The 21,318-nt window shown below is 32.7% G+C and overlaps 1 protein-coding gene and 1 pseudogene across 13 annotated transcripts; both read right to left on the bottom strand.

Annotated features, from left to right (window-relative positions):
• Positions 1–7,591: 7,591 nt before the first annotated feature.
• Positions 7,592–9,550, bottom strand: LOC107606695 (protein FAR-RED IMPAIRED RESPONSE 1-like; annotated as a pseudogene).
• A 1,478-nt stretch (positions 9,551–11,028) lies between these two features.
• LOC107609845 (uncharacterized) lies at positions 11,029–15,571 on the bottom strand. Of its 13 annotated transcripts, none has more exons than XR_015892005.1 (6): positions 15,255–15,571; positions 15,112–15,186; positions 14,910–14,984; positions 13,320–13,414; positions 12,492–12,533; positions 11,029–11,540 (listed from the first exon to the last, which is right to left on the bottom strand). XR_015892005.1 is itself a non-coding variant. In XM_088492582.1 (5 exons), the coding sequence occupies exons 1-4, from the start codon at positions 15,384–15,386 to the stop codon at positions 13,334–13,336; spliced, it is 363 nt and encodes a 120-aa protein (XP_088348708.1). In that variant the 5' UTR covers positions 15,387–15,568; the 3' UTR covers positions 11,029–11,540; positions 13,320–13,333. The 13 variants fall into 13 exon arrangements, 4 of the variants coding, with proteins under 4 accessions (XP_088348708.1, XP_088348707.1, XP_088348709.1 ...); XR_015892001.1 differs by having other exon boundaries at positions 11,052–11,540; positions 13,268–13,414; positions 15,255–15,567; XR_015892004.1 differs by lacking the exon at positions 11,029–11,540 and adding an exon at positions 11,967–12,399.
• Positions 15,572–21,318: the final 5,747 nt, after the last annotated feature.

Raw genomic sequence — 21,318 nt, forward strand, 5'->3', positions numbered from 1 at the left:
TTCTAATTCCTCTAGATTCAATTACTAATATTTATTTATATTGCTTAGGGTGTTGACTGTAAATATTGATAGTGAGCAAGTTTTACAGACACAAAGAACCTCTACAACTTCTGTAGATGCTGCAAGCAATACCAGGTAAATTGGTTCAGTGCATATTATATTTTCGGTTCGGTGATTGCCCAAAAATAAATTTAATGTCTTTCTAGACCTCTGCTTTTAATCTTGATTTCTAATTTTAATTTGTTATTTTTTTAGGAAAAATATCCCGAAAACCCCGGTCAAATATTTTAGAAAAAAGAAAATCTTTCCAAGAAAGACGTCTAAAACTGCACAAGTATAAGTTAAAATATTTATGTTACTCTTTTAAATTTAGTTAATAATTTTTGTTTAATTAATCAAAAGGAAATTGTGTTTATGACTATGTGTATGAAGTTTCTAATGAAGAGTAAGTTTCACATAAAAATTCCTTTTATTAATTTTAATGGTTGTTATTGAACTGTTTTCTATTTAATGCAACAGCCCTGCAAAAGAACAAGAACAAGCCCAAGAACCAACGGTGCAACAAGAATCAGAACAAGAAGCACGTGTTAATGTGTAAGCATTAAATTCTTTAATATCACTTTTGTTTAATATAATTTTGGTTCACTATAAGTTTGGGTTTTGGTTCAGTATAAGTTTATTTTTCGGTTCACTATAATGATTAGTGTAATTTCTGTTAAATATCATTATTAAATATGATAATAGTTTGGGATAATTATAGAAATCTTTACTGTTTAATGCAACATCCCTGCAAAAGAACAAGAACAACAAGCCCAAGACCCACCGGTGCAACAAGAATCAGAAAAAGAAGCACCTGTTAATGTGTAAGCATTAAATTTTTTAATATCACTTTTGTTTAATATAATTTCGGTTCACTGTACGTTTTGGTTTTGGTTCAGTATAAGTTTGGTTTTCGGTTCACTATAATGATTAGTGTAATTTCTGTTAAATATCATTGTTAAATATGATAATAGTTTGGGATAATTATAGAAATGTTTACTATTTAATGAAGCAAATCTCTGGAACAGCCCTGCGAAGAACCAACAGAGCAACAATCCAAACAAGAAGCACCTGTTGATGTGTAAGTTTTACTGCTTATATAAATATCGATAATGTTTACTGCTTATACATGGTTTAATTATGGTTCGGTTGAAACCAGAAATGAATTCAATGTTTTGTTGTCTTTGGACTCTCTTCTGTTTCTTATAGCTGCCCTCCAGAACCCAACAAGCAGGGTGTTACAGGGTCTATTACAAGCTCTGTTATTGAACAATTTTTCAAGGATGTCGATGTCTATCAAGTTTCTGATGAAGAACAATCCAAAGAACCTCCGGTGGCATGGCAATCAGAAAAAGAAACTCTAATCTTATCATCATTTGACAGGTATGTTACTTGCTTTTCTTTAATATCATTTTTGTTTAATATCATTTCGGTTCACTGTTAGTTTGGATTTAGCTTCACTATTTGTTTGGATTTCAGTTCACTATAGTGATTAAATATCATTTTTGTTTAATATCATTGTTAAATATCTACTATCCTACAGTACTGCTCAACCTAGTGAAAGGGAAGATGAAAGGCCTTCCTTTAGTCTTGGGATAAGTCCACCAACATCTCAACCAACTCAGCCCTCTCAAGAGAGTGATTCATAGCTTGACATCTTGGCAGAGGCGGTGATAGAGGCTAGAGTGGAAGCAGCATTAAAATTTGGCGAAGGAACATCTTCAGAACCAACCTTACCAGCGGCTCAAGTTTACAAAACCCCACAGAAAAAGACAAAAATCACGAATGAGCTGATTGAAAAGTGTTATCATTGGATGACACATGTAAAACAGACAAAAGATGGTACCAATGAATATGAACCATTATTTGTCTTGAAACATGAGAGACTCTACGAGAGATTAAGAGAATATTTCACGTTTCTAAAGCCCGAAGAACAAGTGCATGCCGTGGTAAAATCCTTTGCCAATTGCGTTAACATTAATGATTTTTTTAAACACTCTTATATAGTATGTCTCATAAATTTTCATCCTGTAGGTGGTTAGTATACACAGCTTGATTCTCAACAAAATAAAAACTAAACAGTATCAAGAACAAATATACATTGTGCCGATGGATATTGTGGTAAGTAAATTTCTTATTCACTGCTTTTTACTTTTCGGTTCAGTGAGAATGTTAATATTGATTCACCTGATTCTTATGTCTTCTTTTGAGTACTTTTGGATTAAGAAAACTTTTCTCTTGAAGATTGAATGTTTTCCACGTTTTATTCAGCATATAATTTTTGTTCGGTTCGGTGAAATATGATTTAAATGATGTTGATTTTGCAGAATTTTATCGTGGGAACATATGGCGACAAGTACTATGATAAGAGCACAAAAAAAAGTCCACAGTTTTAATATTCAGCAGTATGACCACCACTGGCAGTTTATTGACAAAAGGAAACTTGCATCCCATCCATTTGTAAGTTGTAATATTTAAAATTGTTTGATAATTCTCTTGTTTGCTATTGTTTCCACTGAAATATTCTATAATTTTCCGAAACTTCAGCTATTTGTCCCAATTTGTAATGGAGGGCATTGGTGGTTGTGGATTACTGATGTAAACAATAAGAAATTCTATGTCCTTGACCCTATCAACAAGAAGCCAGAAGAAATATCTGATTCGAGAAAGGAAATAAAAAAATTTGTTGTAAGTTATTTTCTTGTAAATTATTGAAATTATTCTGTACATGAGAGGAGTTTAGTTCACTGTTGTTGGTTTTTGTTTATTTACTTTTTTTGTCTCTTTCAGAGTTTAATAATTTTCCAGATGAGGGTGTACGCTGGGGCGGAACCCTTAATAGAGGATGCACTGGGAGAGGAAGCAGAGTATATCCCATTGAATGGTCAATGTACAAAGTAAGAATCTTTCTCTTCTATAGTGCTATTTTTAATGTGTTTTATTTTATATACTAATGATCGTATTATACTCAATTCTTGCTTAGCTATGATTGTGGAATATTCGTAATGAAATGGCTGGAAACAATAGATCCACAAAAAATAAAGAGCGGCAAGAGATATAAATATAAAGCTTGGACACAAGTAAGTACTTTCTAAATTAATAAACTTCTTTCTTTTCTTATTTCATTTAGTTAAGTTGATATTGTAACTAGAGCTCTGAAGTTGGTTGTTATTCTGTTCAATAGTTGTTTTCCATGCAGAAAATACTATTCTTGTTGATTGAAAATTGATCACCATTTATTCGCCACATATAAAATTTTCGGTTCAGTGGCTCATATAATTTTGATTCACCAAGTGAATGTTTTTCGGTTCGGTGGCCTCCTTTTAATTTGTTTAGGTTTAGGGTTACTGTGATTCCATTTTTACAGTATAACTAGGGCTTTGAATTAAATTTGTTGTTATTTAATGTGGTTTTGATTTACTTGATCTTTAATGTGTTCAGGATGTAGGGTTATTGTGATTGCATTTTTACAGTATGATTAGGGCTTTGAATGATATTGTTCTTATTTCATTTGGGTTCATTTCTTATGTAACTAATTCATTTCAATTGAAATGCAAAAAGAAATTAATGACTCCAGATACAATTATGGTCTACATTTTCTGTTTCATGAAATGAATAAAATGAGAGACTAAGTAATTTTAGAATCTGAAGCAATAAGACTCCCCAAGCCGTCTGCTTTCCTCTCCAGCCCTTATTGTAAATACACATCTGGGGATTTAGATAGCAAATAGCATATACTAGTTGTAATTAACAATATTTTGTTTAACTTGTTTAAAGATCAAAAGATGCATACTTCAAATGTATATATGTCAATGTATGTATCAAACAATGCAAACAATGCTTCTTTCAAATGTATATATGTCAATGTTAATGTATATATCTATTCTTAATATCAATGTATATATCAAATGTTAATATTTATATATCTGTTGGAACTGTGTGGCTGCTGTTTTATTCCAGGTTCTCAGTGATTGTAATCACTGTATTTATGAATACATTTATAATCCAAAAGAACACAGTGAACCAAAATTAATACACTGGGCGAACCGAAAAGGTAGAAACACACTGAACCCCTAAACCCTAAACCCTAAATACTAAATCCCTAAACCATAAAACCTAAAACCTAAACTCTAAACCCTAAAACACTGAACAATGAACCCTGAACCCATAAACCCTAAATACCTAAAACCCTAAAACCTAAACCCTAAACCCTAAACCTTGAACCCTAAACCCTGAACCCGAACCCAAAACTCTGAACCTAAACCCTGAACACTGAACTCTAAACCCTAAACCCTTAGAACCCTGAACCCTGAACCCTAGACCCCTAAACCATGAACGCTTAATCCTGAACCCTAAACCCTCAGCCATGAAAGGGGTGAACCGAAATTAATAAACGGGGTGAACCAAAATTTTGAAACACACTGAACTCCTAAACCCTGAATCCTAAACACTAAACCCTAAACACTAAATTCCTAAACCCTAAAACCTAAAACCTAAACCCCAAACCCTAAAACACTGAACATTGACCCCTGAACCCAAAACCCTAACCCTAAACCCTAAACCCTGAACCCAAACCCTGAACTCTAAACTTGAACCCTGAACACTGAACTCTGAACCCTAAATGCTAAACCCTAAACCGTAAACCCTTAGAACCCTGAACACTGAACCCTAGACCCCTAAACCCTAAACCCTTAATCATGAACCCTAAACCCTCAACCATGAAAGCGGTGAACCAAAATTAATACACGGGGCGAACAAAAAATTTGAAACACGCTGAACCCCTAAACAATGAACCCTGAACCCATAAACCTTAAATCCTAAATTGACCCACGCCTAGATAAATTTACCCGCCTCCAACGTCACTAAAATAAACGTGACTTCCACGTGCTTCATTATAAAAAAACAAAATTCTTCTTCAAAACGCACAAAACCTATCCTTCTCTTCAAATCTCTCTCAAAATCACTCAAATTTCAGTCACATTCTCTGCGAAAACAACGACTGCAGAAGAATAGCTAGAAGATTTGGCAACGAACAACCACAAATGAACAAAAACAACAACAGAGACTACCAAAGGTATGAGAAAACTACTGTTCACTCAAAATCTTGCAATGTCGCATTTCTCCTAGTTGCATGTTAGGTTTACTGGATTGATTTGCTTTGTTTAGAAAGTTGAACTATTGTGAATGTATTTTTACAGTATAACTAGGGCTTGGAATGAAATTTGTTGTTATTTTCATTCAGTTCAGTGGATAGTGTAACTAGGGCTTTGAAATTGGTTGTTACTTTGTTCAGTACTTCTTTTGCATGGAGAAATACTATCATTTAGCAATAGTGTTCAAGAATATGATTCAGGAAAAGAAAGCTATAGTTGAAGAAATAGGATTCGGTGCCTTGGCATATGTCCCAGAAATGAAGGTATCTCACGCCCTCTTAAGAGAATTGATTGATTGCTATGATGAGTATCATAGTTGCCTAAAAACTCTCCATGGAAAAATATACATAACACCTGCCAAGGTAGCAGCTGCACTGGGGATAAGCCACGACGATAATACACTTTCCACTTCTTGCTTATTTTCCGTTCATTGCTCCCTTTAAATTCGGTTCATTGCTACCTTTAATTTTGGTTCATTGCTACCTTTAATTTCGGTTCATTGGTATGTAAAAAATTAAACTGAACTTTTTTGGCTCATTTGTTGCTATTAAAATATTGTAGGGGATCGTTTTCCTAAAAAGGTTGACTATCGCAAACTGAATGCGGAAGACAAGGCAATATTCGACAGCCTCAAATGTGTTACGTTGGCGACTTTGACAAAGTCTATCCTAAATATGAGTGTTGAAGGGGAGGAGAACCGGCAAAAATTCAGCAGGACTTTTATCGTCTTCATACAGAAGTGCTTCTTGCTGCGAACGATGATAAGCGTGGCCTCCGCGATCCATAAGCCGCCTATCTTTTGTGTGGACAACATCCGACAGTGGGATTGGGTATGTCATGTGCTCAGCTTCTTGAGAAAAGGAATCGAAAACAAGAGAAAGGGGAAGAAATAGTCCGTTGAGGGCTATGTTTTTGTTTTGATGCTGATTTACTTCCATGAAACCAAGTTCCCTCACTTGGATGGACTTGATGCTCCCCCGGCATCGTGGGTGGCCTATTGGACAAAGAAGATGATACTCGACCGGATTTCTAAGGAAGCAACAGACACAATGGTAATGTGTTGATTTGAAGCATTGTGAATGCAGAAATATTTTTTTTTGATAATTGAATGTTTATCACGTATTATTCATCACATGAATTGAATTCGGTTGAGTGGTTATGGTCATTTTGATTCACCTAATTGTTTTTGTATTTCCTCGTTTCAAATACTCTGCTAACTAAATAATTTTATGTTTTAGGGACTTCTGTATAGAAAGCAAATAAAGGGGAAAGAGAAAAGAAAAAGGGAGAAAGAAGAAAAGAAAGTTGTTGTTGTGGATTCTTCTTCGGAAGAAGAATCTTTTTCGGAATCCAAATCAGAATCGGAATTTGACAATATAACGCTGGCAGAAAGAACAAGACAAAAGAGGCTCATGAAAAAAGAAAAAATTGTTCCAACGGATTCAGAAACATCAAGTGAATCTCAAAACCAGTGCAGTTTGAAGACACTGCTTCTTTTGAATGTATATATGTCAACATTAATGTAAATGTTAATATTAATGTATGGATCTAATGTTAATGTATATACTGATTCAAGATGGATTACTCCTTGTCTTGTTATATACCTGTTGGAACTGCCTGACTGCTATTTTGTTGCAGGTTCACAGTGAAAGAAATCAGGGTGATTACTAATACATTATAAACTCCAAAAGAACAAAGTGAACCGAAATTACTACACTAGGCGAACCAAAAAGTAGAAACACACTGAATCCCTAAATACTGATCCCTAAACCCTGATCCCTAAACCCTAGACCTAAACACTAAAACCAGAACCTTGAACACTGAACCATGAACCCATAAACCCTAAATCCCTAAAACCTAAACCCTAAATCCTAAACCGTAAAAACACAATGAACCAAAATTAATGCAACTGGTGAACCGCAAAAGTGCATATCTCAACATAACACCTATAATTTTATAAGAATGCTACTATCAGAACTCAGAACTCTGAACCACGAACCAAAAAATAAATTCTTATTATTCAACTTAGAAATTAATATGCTAGACGAATCGAAAAAATACATATATCAATATAGAATTTCACAAAAAAGTGACTATTCATTAAAGACTATCAACATTCAGAAATTAAACCTGCTATAACCATGGTGAACCGAAATTTGCTCATGCGTGAACAAAAATTTACATTAATAAAAACTAAAACTTGTAAAATCCTGTCTTAGATAATTCATATCTGGTGTATTGAAAAGAGTGGAGCTTGACTGAATCAATGATCCGGAGTCTAAAAGGTTCAACTACAAAAGATATAAATAATTGTATATTAGAAAATTGAACAATTGAATTTTTAACTAATCAAAAGCAAGTCAGTTTTACCTCACTTGGAGCTGTCTTTTTCTTTTTCTTCATGGCATTTGAGATTTTTTTTTCCAGGTTTGATCCAAGTCTGTTCTTGGGCCGACCTCTTGTTTTGATACGTGGTGGGCTTTGAAGATTGTTCACATTGCTTAATGTCACTTCTTCGTGGGTTAACAAACTTTTTCTTTTCCTTCTCTCTTGATATTCTTCCATCTCTGCCATGACCTTGTCAAATGCTCGGTGCAAAATTCCGGTCAACTCTTCAGACTCGGATGCAAATTCACATATATTGTGTGACTGAAATACCAATTCATCAAATCTCTTACTTCTTGGCTCCAGTACAGGTTCATCTTGGCTACTCTTGATGTGTGTATGCCTCCTCTTTATGTTCTTGCTCCAGCGTTCCAATATGTATTTCGGTGCCACGTTATCCACTCGCTCAAAGCTTAGAACGCTTAGGGAATGGTGGCACAATATGCCCCTAGACTCAAACAGCAAGCAATGACACTTTACATCTCGTGATACTGCGTCATAGGTGACGACAAACTTGTTGAATGTGGAGTTGGAAACCTGCTCTATGACTTCATATGTTGTGAAACCTAGGGTGGAATGCATTGATCTTGTGATACAATTAACTTTACCTCTAAATTGAGCTTGAACTTCCCTGAACTTCTCATGGGTATATACACACTGAAACTGTGCCTCTATTGCTGATTTTGTTGTGCACGGTATCACAGTGTGAAAATCTGCAACATCAAATTCTCTCTCTGCTTGTTCTCTGCTTGCGAGGTAATTGTCGTATTGCTTCACGAATTGTCTCAAGGAGCTATTCTGTGTGATGAACTTGTTAAAAAATGAATGCATGCTCTCGCTCCTTTGTGTGCTTCTCATCCCGGCCCAAAAGTGGTGATCCAAGTAAACCAGAATCCATATATGCCGATCCTCGTACAGCTCTGCAAATCGAACCGAATTTATAAGTTGTGGTGAACCGAAAATAGTGCATGCTTTTGGGAAAAAAATATATAAGCATAAAAATTATTCGAATTGAAATCTCAATTACCTGAAAGCCACTTGTTGCCTCCGAGACCATACTTTATGAGGAAATTATTCCAGTTTCTGTCAAAATTATCTTTTGTGTACGAGTTCCAAACAACATGGCTCATCTCTTGTTCAATATCAATGTGTCCCTTGTAGCCATTTAGTTTGCTTGGGGTCTTTTTCATGATGTGCCAGATACACCAACAGTGAATTGTTGTTGGCATGCATAGCTCAATTGCCCTTTGGATCGATGCGGATTGATCGGTAAGAATACCTTTTGGTGCCTTCCCTCCCATGCAATGTAGCCAACACTCAAATAGCCATTTGAATGATTGAATATCCTCATTTTTCATCAGCGCGCATCCAAGAAGTGTCGACTGCCTGTGGTGATTTACACCAACAAAAGAACCTAAAACCAAATTGTACCTGCATAAATAACAAGCACACTATGGTGAATCAAAATATGTACAGCCACTGAACATCAAAAGTATCTTTGAAGGAACCGAATACCTGTTTGTGTTATATGTGGTATCAAATGAAACCACATCTCCGAAGTAATCGAATGCATCCCTGCTTCCTGCATCAGCCCAGAATGCATATTTAATGCAGTGATCGCCTTCAAGGTTGAGCTCAAAGAAGAAATTTTGGTTCTTTTCTTTCATTCTTACTAGGTACTTCCCAAATTCTTTGGCATCATCTTTTTCTGAAATATTCCGTACTTCCCTTGTGATGTAATTTCTTACATCTTTTTCTATAAAACCTAGTTCACGGTGGCTGCCAGCTGCTGCCACAAATGATTGGTAGGTTTTGCTCGGTCTGATTCCAGCTTCCTCGTGGATTTCAATGGTGCGACGCACGAACATGCTAAGCTCCCTGTGTTGTTTGAGCATCTCAACCTGGTTTGGACAACAAGGATGTGAGTGATTCAAAACAACTTTGGAAATTGTCCAAAGACCAACATCCTTCATTATGTGTACGTAAATTCTGGCCGGACAATTTAACCCAGCTGAAGGGTTTGTCTTCAAAGTTGGAGATATCTTTAATTTCCACCTCCCCTCTCTAGAGCATACAATTAATTAATTCTTAATCTTGTCTCCATCCCGAGTCGTGTTCCTTATTTTGGTGGAAAAACCAGCAAGTTTGGAATAATGTTTGTAGAACTTTCTAGCTTCTTCTAGGGTCTTGAAAATCATTCCCACCTTTGGGACAAATTTTTCGTCCATAACACAGCTGGTCTGTATGGTGAACCGAAATCTTAATTACGGTGAAACAATTATATAGTGCTTAGGGAAGAAAACAAAACACGTTGGTCTAATTTTTGTTAGACTGCTTTCTACGTACCGAACCAAAAACATAAAAGTGATGAACCACCTCTTTAGTACTTACCGAACCGAAAAGTTACTCAAATTTACTCAGAGTTACTCACAGTTACATATTATGAAGTCAATTCAATTCAATTCAGATGTAGATCACCTCAGTCCATTCAATTCACTTCAAACAAAATTAGCAATTTCATTCCATTAAATTCGATTCAAAATTCAATAATCCAAACTTCATCAAATTGATGCGTTTCAGAAGAATCATCAAAATCGCACTCATTCAGCTTATTTAAAGTTGATTCATTCATTGTTTCAATTCAGAAGTGCAGATCGAAGAAGAAAACGAAGAAAAAGATGAACGACGAAGCTAATTGCGTTGAATCAATCCAGATCCATAATGCAGAGAAGAAAAACGCGAAAGAGGAGAACAACGATTTTAATTAGGTTTAAGAAGAAGAAGAAGAAAAAGAACATGAAGAAGAACGTGAAAGAGGTTTACGTTGTATGAGAAGGTTTACGTTGAGAAATGTTGAAAAAACAAAATAAGAATTCCCTTATATAGGTTATAAAAGGCGCGTGTATAACAAACGGGAGAGTGGAGCGTGAAGTGAAAGTTATATGGATACCATCCATATAATTTTTACATAGATGTAGAGCTTTTTCCTTTATAAAATTAGTTTTATGTGGTCAATTTTTTTTATATTTTTATATTTTATGAATTATGTTTATATTTTTATTTATAGCACGTGAAATGAGATTGAATGGATTAAATTAAAATCTAAGACATAAGAACCAAAAAAAAAAAAAGAACAAACAGTAATGAAATGAATATAAAAGACGAATATAAAATTGTTAGAGGGAAGCATAGAAACACATGAAGAAAAAGAAAACCAATACAGACAATTTTGCTAATTTTGATGCCTAATTCTCAAGTACCATAAGAAATTCTTGCCTCCAAAATTGACTTTAATAATTAATTAAAGTGAAAATTCTTCACTTGCTGCCATAATCACTTATAGAAACTGTCGAACATAAGTAACTCAAAACCAACTCTAACTTTAATTATGTCAGAACTAATTTTACCTACAACAAATTTTACAAATGATAAATAAACATCTAAAACAAAGTTAGTTTGAAATACCACACCCTCTAGATGGAATTTCCCTTCATCAATAAAAAATAGTAATTCGGCAAGAACCTACACACTTTCCTAGCAAATGGTTCAAAAGGACTGAAGGTTACTACTTCCCTGCATCCAAGTCTAAAAAAGGCAAGTGGTAACAGAAATACAGCAATTAAATCATAAATCATGTTCAATGCATAAATAAAATTATAAATCATTAGAACCTATAGAAAGACCATAACATAAGTGACACTTCCTAATTACTTCATGGAAGCATCGCGGCACTCATTAGGAGGGAGGCAAGCAATGAAATCTTTCATAGCCTTGAGCTCCTTATTCTCTGCAATGACTTGCTTCTGATTCTCCTCAAACTTGAAAACTATGAACCCATGAGTCCTTTTTGACTTGATCTTAAAAACCGTAACTTGCAGAAACCAGAAAGTGTGAGAGGTGAGAAAAGTTAAATCTGTCCGTATAGGATTTATGGAGGCACTTAAATGGTTTCTTCAGATCGATCTGTTGGAATAATAAAAAAAAAAAAGCAAAAATGGGTAAACAAAAGTAACTCAAACGTAGATTAAAATCTTGATTGCTCACATGTAAGAAATAAGAATGATCTCATGCAATGTAGTGTGTGCATAGAGAGGGAGTTTGGAATGTCATAATTGGATATAATTCATTCAATTCCACCTGGAAACAGGAACCTAACATTACTGTTGTTATTATAGTTTGGAAAACTAAAATTACGGAATCGATTTGAATTAATTGGTTTGGAATAACTTCATCATGAATTGAATCCTTTAGTTTAACCTCAGATATATAGACACGTGTTCAACAACAATTTCATCATCAAATCAGACCTCATTGTTTGATATGCTTTTGCCCATCGAAAGGAATTGAGTTATATTTAAATCCTAATTCACAATTAATCAAAATTCCAAGTGAAAAAAATGAAGTAAAATTCTCAAGAAATATAGCTAACCAAGTTCACACCTTTAGTAGCAATTACTAAGCAATTTACTATAATTAGGCAAAAGCCCTAAATTAAATATAACCCATTGCTATGCTTCGGAATGACACCTCCCATCTACCCACCCATTTTCCTTCCCCAAACCACTTTAGCGACAGATTCGAGAAGCTGAAAACTCGAGTTTTTCTCAGCATTATGAACATGAATTCATATAACAAGAGGCAAAAAGAAACAACAACAACAAAGTCTTGTCCCACTAGATGGGGTCGGCTACATGGATCCAACGACGTCATTGAACTCTATCATGTATCATGTCTACAGAGAGACCGTTTACATGTAGATCTCGTTTGACCACCTTATGGATGGTCTTCTTAGGTCTTCCTCTGCCTTTCACTCCTTGTCCATCTTCCATCTCAAAAAAGGTCCAGATTTGAAGTAAACCCAATTACAAAAATGGAAAGGAAACTAAATATGCCAAATAATAACTAGAAGCTTACAGGATGATAAGGGGAATCTTCCAAATATACCAAATATGCTACCTATTTACATAATTGACAGTGATCAAGTTCATATACTAATAGTAACAAAAAATCTTTTGCATAGTATACTAAAATTCAACCGTAAGATGGGGGAATAAGCTCAAGCACTAATATAGCTGAGAATCCATTGCGCAATTATCATAGTCCTAAGTAAATAATAATGGCATAAAAACTATTTCTATTATGTGCAAAATTACAGAAAGTAATTACCCAAGGATTGTTAAGCAGTAAGATTATTTTCCATTCCTTACAAAGGTAGTCTTGCAACTTTAAAGCATGAAGGTTAGAGGGAGAAGAAAGAGCAATCATTTTGTATTTTAATCATAATTGTTTTAAATCTTTGATTCATTTAATCTGATAATTGTTTTAATCAATAGAAAATAATTCAAAATCAATACTTTGAGATTTTGTTCTGAAAACAAATACTTATTTTTGGGATTCCTAGCCACTTTGATATATTCATTACAAACAATAAATAGACTAAATAAACAACTATCAAATGCACAAAAAACTTAATAAACCAAAAAGGTCTAGAGGAGAGAAAATCTATAAAACAGCTTTCATGATAGATTTTATTAATGCAGGAAAATCAACAAATTCAAACTTAATGAAAAGTGAGATTTCATTCACACATGTAATTTAGCTATAGGTTTCTTTTATTCTAATAAACTATTGTAATAGTAAGGTTTGGTTGTGGTAGAAAGAGATTTGTTAATTTTGAAGGGAATACATACCCTTTACTTTCATGGCAGAAAGAGCTTTATTGATTTTGAAGGAAATACATACATCTATCAAGATCTTCATTTTAAATGTTCCATTTCTTGGAGGGCGCTAGTATCCTTCTCAATCTCCTTCAGCCTCTTCTTCATATCCTTCAAATCCTGTTCAACCAAAATAATTAAATGGTATCAACCCCATGCTTTAATCATATTCATTTGACGGTTCATTTATTAGGAACATGATAACATTCATTTATGGATTCTCATCCAACGTAGGTGCTACGGTGCTTTGATATGGAATCTTCAATAAAGTGATTTCTCACATGGGCAAATAATAGTAAAAGAAAACTACAAAGTTTAGGCTTCAGCCAAATGATAAACAAAATTGATCCATCTACGTGACAGGCTTAAGCAAATGACAAAAGTACTCAGCTTGCAAAGAGTTAAAACTGTAAAATAAAAATCAACGAAACTAACTAATGCATCCCAAAAGATATGCCACAATAGAGTATGGCAATGAAGGCTCTAAACTAATTATAAAATAAAAATCAACTAATGTGAGAATGAGTATGGTAGTGTTACCAGAACATGTGCTACCTTGAAAAACAAAGAGAAAAAGCTGTGCTACCAAACCAAACCAAACTCAGCAGACCTTGTCAAAATCATCCTAAAGGAGCTACAACTGAATTTCAAAAGTAAAACACTGTCATTTTTTATCGAAGAATTAAAAACCCTTTTCAAAACAAAGACTATGACAACAACGTTAACTCTAGGAATCTGTCCATTCCCGAAGGGCGAAGACATTGATCAAATATCAGCATTCCAAAGAAACTAATAGGACATTTTTCTACATTACACTGTCCAGTTACAATAAAAATTGTAAGTTTTCATAAAATAAAATTCAGTAAATCCAGGCCTGTGTTTGACTTGAACCTAATGGAAAGAGGGTAAAAGCATTTGATTTCATAGTGAAAAGTTGTGTGACTTTGCTTTTGAAAATTGAAAGAAACTGGAATTGTATGAATTTGAACTTTCTTCATTAAAGTTACACATTAAAAAGCAAGTGCATTCAAAGGCTGAATATTACACAGTACAAATATTTGCTTTTAAAGAAACTAATAATCTAATACCAACCAAGAATTATTTGAATCTTCAATGTGAGTAAACCTGTTATCCAAAGAAACAAATAGTGCACAATTTTGAATTCTCTAGATTGTTATGAACAAAATGCGTCTTGGCAAAATGTAACATGACATGTATGGTTCAGCTAAAAAAAAAAAAAAAAAGATAGGCAAATAGTAAACACACCTACAATAACATGAAGAGAAATTATAAATTTCAAAGCAAACAAAAAATCCAAGAGAGGAATGGGAAATGGTGGAATTAAGATGATAAACAGCATGGATTAAGGTGCTAAAGATACATGTGCTAAAGGCAAATTTAGTTTGGCAAATCAACAAACACCATAAATGCATTCCAATTCCAAAATTTAAGTTTTCTAGCAGCTGCAATAGCCACAGCCTTGTTCTTCAAAATCTGATAGAAGTAATAGTATATTCCCTGGCACCATTTGAATAGCATAATCCATATGAAACCCTAACAATAACAACACAAAAACACAATCATCATATCACCCAATTATATTGAAATTGATAACCTGTGAAGCAGCAGTTCCAAGTATAGAAGGCTTAAGGCCACTGTAGAGTCCACCCCAGCCCTCACTTCCAATTAACTGACCAAAAAAAAAACACAAATTTTATAATCAAATTAAAACATTATTCCAATCAGTGCAAAATAAAAGTCAACAAAATAAAAATAGGAGAATTAAATTAGCACAAGAAGGCTCTGAAGAAGAGTACCAGGAGCAGAAGTAGTGGCTGTATTGGAGGACTGAAGAAGCAACTCTGCTTGTTCCTCTTTAGTGTTCCCTCCAACTTGCAATGGAAAATTGGTTACAATAATAATAGTAATAAATAAAAGAATAAGAAGAAGAAAGGGGCACCTGTAATAAGTGAAGCTGAAGAACAGAAGACTTGTAAGACTGATGAGAGAGAGAAAGAGTACCGAGGGAAGTACTGAGGCCACCAAGAAGGGAAAGAGCAAGAGCTACTGTAACCTGAGACTGAGAATCCATTGCATTCTTCGCTTCTTAGCAAATATGAAATATGAGAGCAAAGCAAACTGTTTATTATTTAGATGATTATGTTCTTTATATTTATTTTTGTAATAGAGCTAACCTCTTTATTTTTATTAAACTAGCAGTAAACCCGTGCGATTTCTGTTCTTTATTTCGATTCTTTTTTTTTTCGTTCTCTCGAATTATGTCATCCAATCTTTATGTCTTTAAATACACATCAAACAAATATACCTCATTGAAATAGTGAAAGATAGAACCATCATCCAAGTTAACGCCCTCCAAAAAGGTAAAAGGTGATGTACATAGATTATTTATCAAATCATTTTTCATCACAACTATTACCAAAAGAGTTCACCTTTTTTATGACAATTATTCATACTCTGAAAGTAAAAGTATCTAGACTAATATATTTACATTGATCATACTAATAGTAACTTCATTCATCACTTATATTGCTCCTTAACAAAAGCATATATTGATTGTCCATCAACAGACACAATACTCAAAATACAAAAATATTCTCTCTTAATTTTCCACAATTTGCAGAAACCTTTTCAAATGGGACAAGTTTATACTCATTCTTAAGGATTTGAAAAAACTATTGTTTTAGCCTATGAGAAAAAGAAATGGATGTTCGAAATTTCTTGGCAAAGTTACTATTTTTCAAGATAAAAGAAAGAAATACAAAGATAAGTGCTAAGCTTATTTTGACCCAACCTCAATTCATTCCTACAAATTTCTTAACCACTATCTTTTAATCCAAATCATCTTAGAAGAAAGAGAGAGTGCTCTCAAAAGAATGTTAGTTTACCTTTTCTTTTTTCCTTTTTGCTTTCTCTTCTATTCTTTATTCTTAAATGTTGTGAGGATGATGCTTGGATGAATACTCTAGTGAAATTGAAAGAAAGTGCCAATATAAAAAGTTAAAACAGAAATAGAATCTACTATTTCGTTACTTAGACTAAGTTAACTAATTTGACCAACATGTATGTAAGAGAGCTGTCTCAAAAAAAAGTGACGGATCAGTTTCAAATTGTTCAATATAAAAAAACTGCATAAACGATTCAAGCACATGTGAACATGCATTCATCTAAATCCTATAAAACAGTCATTTGCCAAAAACAAACAGGTAAAGCAATAACCTAAACTGTGGAATAAAAGATTTTAAGTTATCATTTTATTGAATTTCAAAGAAGTAACTGAACTACAAAAATAAAGGGCTACATAATTAATTTTGCCTAGTGGCTAATGATATTGTGTCCACACCCTACCAATTGATCAATTACATGAGAAATAAACCTAACAAAAAGACACAAAGCATTCCATACAAAAGATCAAAACATCTTAATCCACATATTTCCTGCATTACAACCTAAAATTATCAAATGCTATTATATGGACACAACAAAAAGACTTCACATTCTTCACCATAAAGATGCATACTATATGCACTTTCCATATCTAATTTCCTATTAGTCCTAAATGGATAGCCATGTCACTTAACCCCTTGTCCAGATGCACACTCATCCCAGAGGCATGAGGCTCATTAGATTCATCAAACTCCAGCCTTAACGATCTTCTCAACCTCTTTAAGGGAGGTTTCACCTCTTTCTTACCCTCAACACAACCTTGTTTAAGAACAAAAACATACTTCTAATTTCAAAACTTGCACGAAAATTAAAACCAAATCAGATAGATAAATACAAATAGTTGTAGTCAAAAGAATTCAAAAATAAAAGTCAGCACCCTATCAGAGAAATAATTTGACAATACTTGCCTCCTCACTTTCATTAACTTTATAACATGAATTATCAAAATGGTTAACTTTATTTGACATGTCTCTCACAGCATCAACAGACTTTCTCTTGAGACAAGGACAATATTATAGCACACATAAGAATAGTTTGAATTTACATTGGATAAAAAAAAAAGGAAAAAAAATGGAATAGAATAGTGAAAGAAGAAATGAAAAACATAGAACCTTCGTATCTTCATCAGCTTTTAAGTCAACAATACTTGGTTCTTTCTGCATACACTAAGATGAAACAGCAAAGAGCTCCGAACAACTAGAAGGAATCAACTCCACATCCGATGTTTTGGTAATTTTAGAGTGGTCCTCAAATGATCCTTTCCCTTTTGGAACAAACTTAGCCTTGGACAATACAAATCACATCCAATATAGGACATTATTAAATGTGAATAAACCAAAAAAGAGACAAATTAAATACCAATTTAATAAAATGGAAAAGTAGGGTAGAATTTCATTTTATACCTTTTTCGGGACTCAAATATGATCATGAAAACTCACATTCCAACAATTGCAGTAAATTGTATCAAATTTGGCATCAACGACCAAGGAAATAAAATGTATAATTCATACAAATTAAATGAAACAACAATAAAAAAAAGTGGTATTATTCGCGTTAACTTCCTCAAAAAGCTTCTTTTCTCAATGGAAGAAGGGGCGAGTCAAAAAAGAAAGGAATATATCTAAATAACATCCAAGTAAAACTCAAGTGGTGTAAAATTATATATATAAGGATATACCACATTCACAGTAACATTGCTTATTATACAAATGAAATTTGGTTACTAAGTTTTTTTTTTCTTTGGTGGATAAGGAAGGTCAAAGACAAAAAAAACAGGAAAAAAAAAAAAAACAAAACAAAAACTAACAAGAGCCTCTCAGCCTTAGAGAACCATAACTATCTAACAAGAGAGAATTCCTAATATCAGGAGGCGGAGTATCAAACAGATGAAGACCAAGAGAAAGCTACTGTCCTTTCTTGGCAAGAGTGTCAGCTACAGTATTCGCTTCTCTCAGGGTATGCTTTCATTCAATCTTATGAATGCGGCTACTTAACAAGCTTATATCATCAAGGAGAGGTTTGCAAGGATGAGAATTAGTACAACCTTCTCTTATAAAATTAATAGCCATGGCTGAATCAGATTCAATGAGAACATGAGAATCCATTTGCTACTGCAATGTGCAGACCCTTTATAATGCCCCAGAGCTCAGCTTGTGTGATGGAGCAGCTACCTAAATTGCAAGAGAAGCCAACAACAAATCTGTCAAGATGGTTACGAAACACTCCTCCACAAGCTGCATTGTTTTCTCGCTTGAAAAATGATCCATTCACGTTCAACTTCATGCAATTCTCTACAGGCACAAAGATAAATTTGACTATAAATTCCTTTCTACACAAAAATTCAGAAAAAGGAAAATCTTGATCATACTTATCAAGTCAACATGGACCTCATATAGAAATAACAATTCCCATTATTTACCACTACAAAAACAGAAAAGAAAAGAAAAATAAATCATTGAATCAAGAAATAAAGAAAAGAGAGTAAGGCCCACAAACAATAACAAAAAAGTAACCATAAAGATATAAAAGATGTCAATAACCAATACAAAATTCTTATACATAATGTCAACATCACAGAAAAATCATAAAATAGCACAACAAAAAGCTAAACACAAATATCCAACACCTTCAATTTTAGACCAACTCATTATATTCATAGTTTTTAGCTAAAAAAAGGCAAACCCTAATTATTTCGTCTAATTTACACTAAAACACGAGTTAGATAAAAAAAATAGAGTAACCAACATCGAAACGAAAACTAATCACACAGAGTAACCAACATCGAAACGAAAATTAATCACACTTATTCAGCATCACATCTGTTGAATTCGCCATTCCATTTTGCACCTTTCGTGATGGGAGCTGCAATTAAAGCAATCAGGTTACTTTTCTAAGCATAAAATCAATAGAAACAACGAAAATCACGAACAATTGCGGACTATTGAAAACAAATACAAACCACCCCCCTCAAAAAAATCACCACTACAAAAAAAACTAATAGCACCAAAATATATACATTACTATAACTCATAAAAATAGCTCAATCAATTGTAGCCCAAATTATAGAAAAAAAATTAACTAAATCTAAATAGTATCCAAGTACAATTCTAGTAGTGTAGAATAATGCAAATAAGGATAAGTTGCTTACTAATTTTATTTCCGAAAAAAAATATATATTTATAAAATAAATATTCAAGAAAATAAAAATATAAAAAATTAGAGAAACAAAAAAAGAACAAAATAAAGAATAGTAACAAAACACATCACGACTTTTCAATATACAAATTAAAAAAATTAGTAGCTGAAATTGCATCCTATAAATGTATTGACTTGTTTGTTATAGAATATTAGAGAGAATATTTCTTATAGAAATTAAAAAAACTTATAAAGAGAAGGTGCATTGCATTAATTCTTATAGAATATTTCTCTTTTTACTAAAGAAAAAGCTTTTTAAAATTAAATGCATAAAAATGTATCACTTGTCAAAATTATTCAAATTTTTTCAAAAACTTTTCTTAAAACAATATTCTACTTTAAAATTTCCGTGAAGATCATCTCCAATTTGACGCTGTGTGCAAAGATAAGATAGAAATAAATAATCATTCACATAGAATCAGTTAAAAATAAATAAATAAAGAAATGAAAAAGATGAAAACAAAACAAAACAACACTAAAGAAAAAAGAAATTAAAACCCGAAAAGCAACTGTCTCAATGAAACCAAACTTTTTTAAGCAGCACATAAAAGAGAATTAAAAGTAAATATATACTTTCACTTATCATTAAAAAATAAATATTATAAAACCACATAAAAGAGAACAAATTAAATATAATTTGTATAAAAATAGGTAAAAAGTAATATTATTTACCTTAACTTTTATTTTATCAAGTCTTTTATTTTCACCTACTAAGCAAACAGAACTCAACAACAGTAAAAATGAATATTTTTCTTGTATTGATCAATGAAAATAATACTCTTATATATACAAGATAAAAAGTAAAGAAATAAATTTGTAATATAGCACAATTTTTAGAATTTTATGGTTGGTAGAAACACCATAAAATATGTAATAAGTTAATATGGATATATTGAATTATATGCATCGCAAATAATTTACAATATTTTATAAAAATAATTTATTTGTTAAAATAAGATATGTTTGATGAATCTATAATTATTATTGTCTAAGAATATTATAAAACTAACAAATAATGTGTTTGTTAAGTAAAGACTATATGAATATCTTCCATTGCTTTTGAATACTTAGTAGTGTGTAATTTTATTTTTTTTGAAATAATAATTTTATAAATAAAAAAGTATTGCTATTTAAATTCTAAATAGAAAACAAAAATTATCATCCAATACTTTTTTTCACTTTATTAAAATTTTAGTTGAAGTTCTCATTTTCATTTTGAAGAAAAAGATGTAGGAATATATACAAATTTTCTATTTTTATATTTTAAAGATACTTGTTAAGGTATTTATTGGCAAAGTCTATTATAATTTTTTTTAACGTTAAATCTAGGGTAATTCACTATAATAAGCGAAGGAGGGAGAAAATTTACATTAATCAGCCAAAAGCAAAACTGGTTCATGAATCAATCAAGATATATTTTTATGTAGTTCGAATTAATCTAATTCGAACTTCAAACTCTATGTAATTCGAATCAGTCTAATTCGAATTACACACATGCACACACCCACTAATTCGAATCAACCTGATTCAAATTACACACACAGTAATTTGAATCAAGATGATTCGAATTACACACACACAATCCAAAGTAATTCGAATATTCCACAATCATAGCTAAGCAAGAATAAAAATACGTAAATATATAATGAAACTGATAAAAAAATATCTCCAAATAAACTACAATTATCTATAAAAAAAACAGAGTTATCACCAAATAATGGTCGTTGCTGAGTTTGATTATAGTCAAGTTCGGTGCTATATTTGACTACTGAGTTTGATTATAAGTGTTTATTGGGTTTGATTATACTCAAGTTCAGTGCTTGTAGCTGAGTTTGATTATAGATGTTTATTGCGTTTGATTATTG

This window comes from Arachis ipaensis, chromosome B7, assembly GCF_059453495.1.
Source record: "Arachis ipaensis isolate K30076 ecotype BB chromosome B7, ASM5945349v1, whole genome shotgun sequence".
NCBI classification, from domain to species: Eukaryota; Viridiplantae; Streptophyta; class Magnoliopsida; order Fabales; family Fabaceae; genus Arachis; species Arachis ipaensis.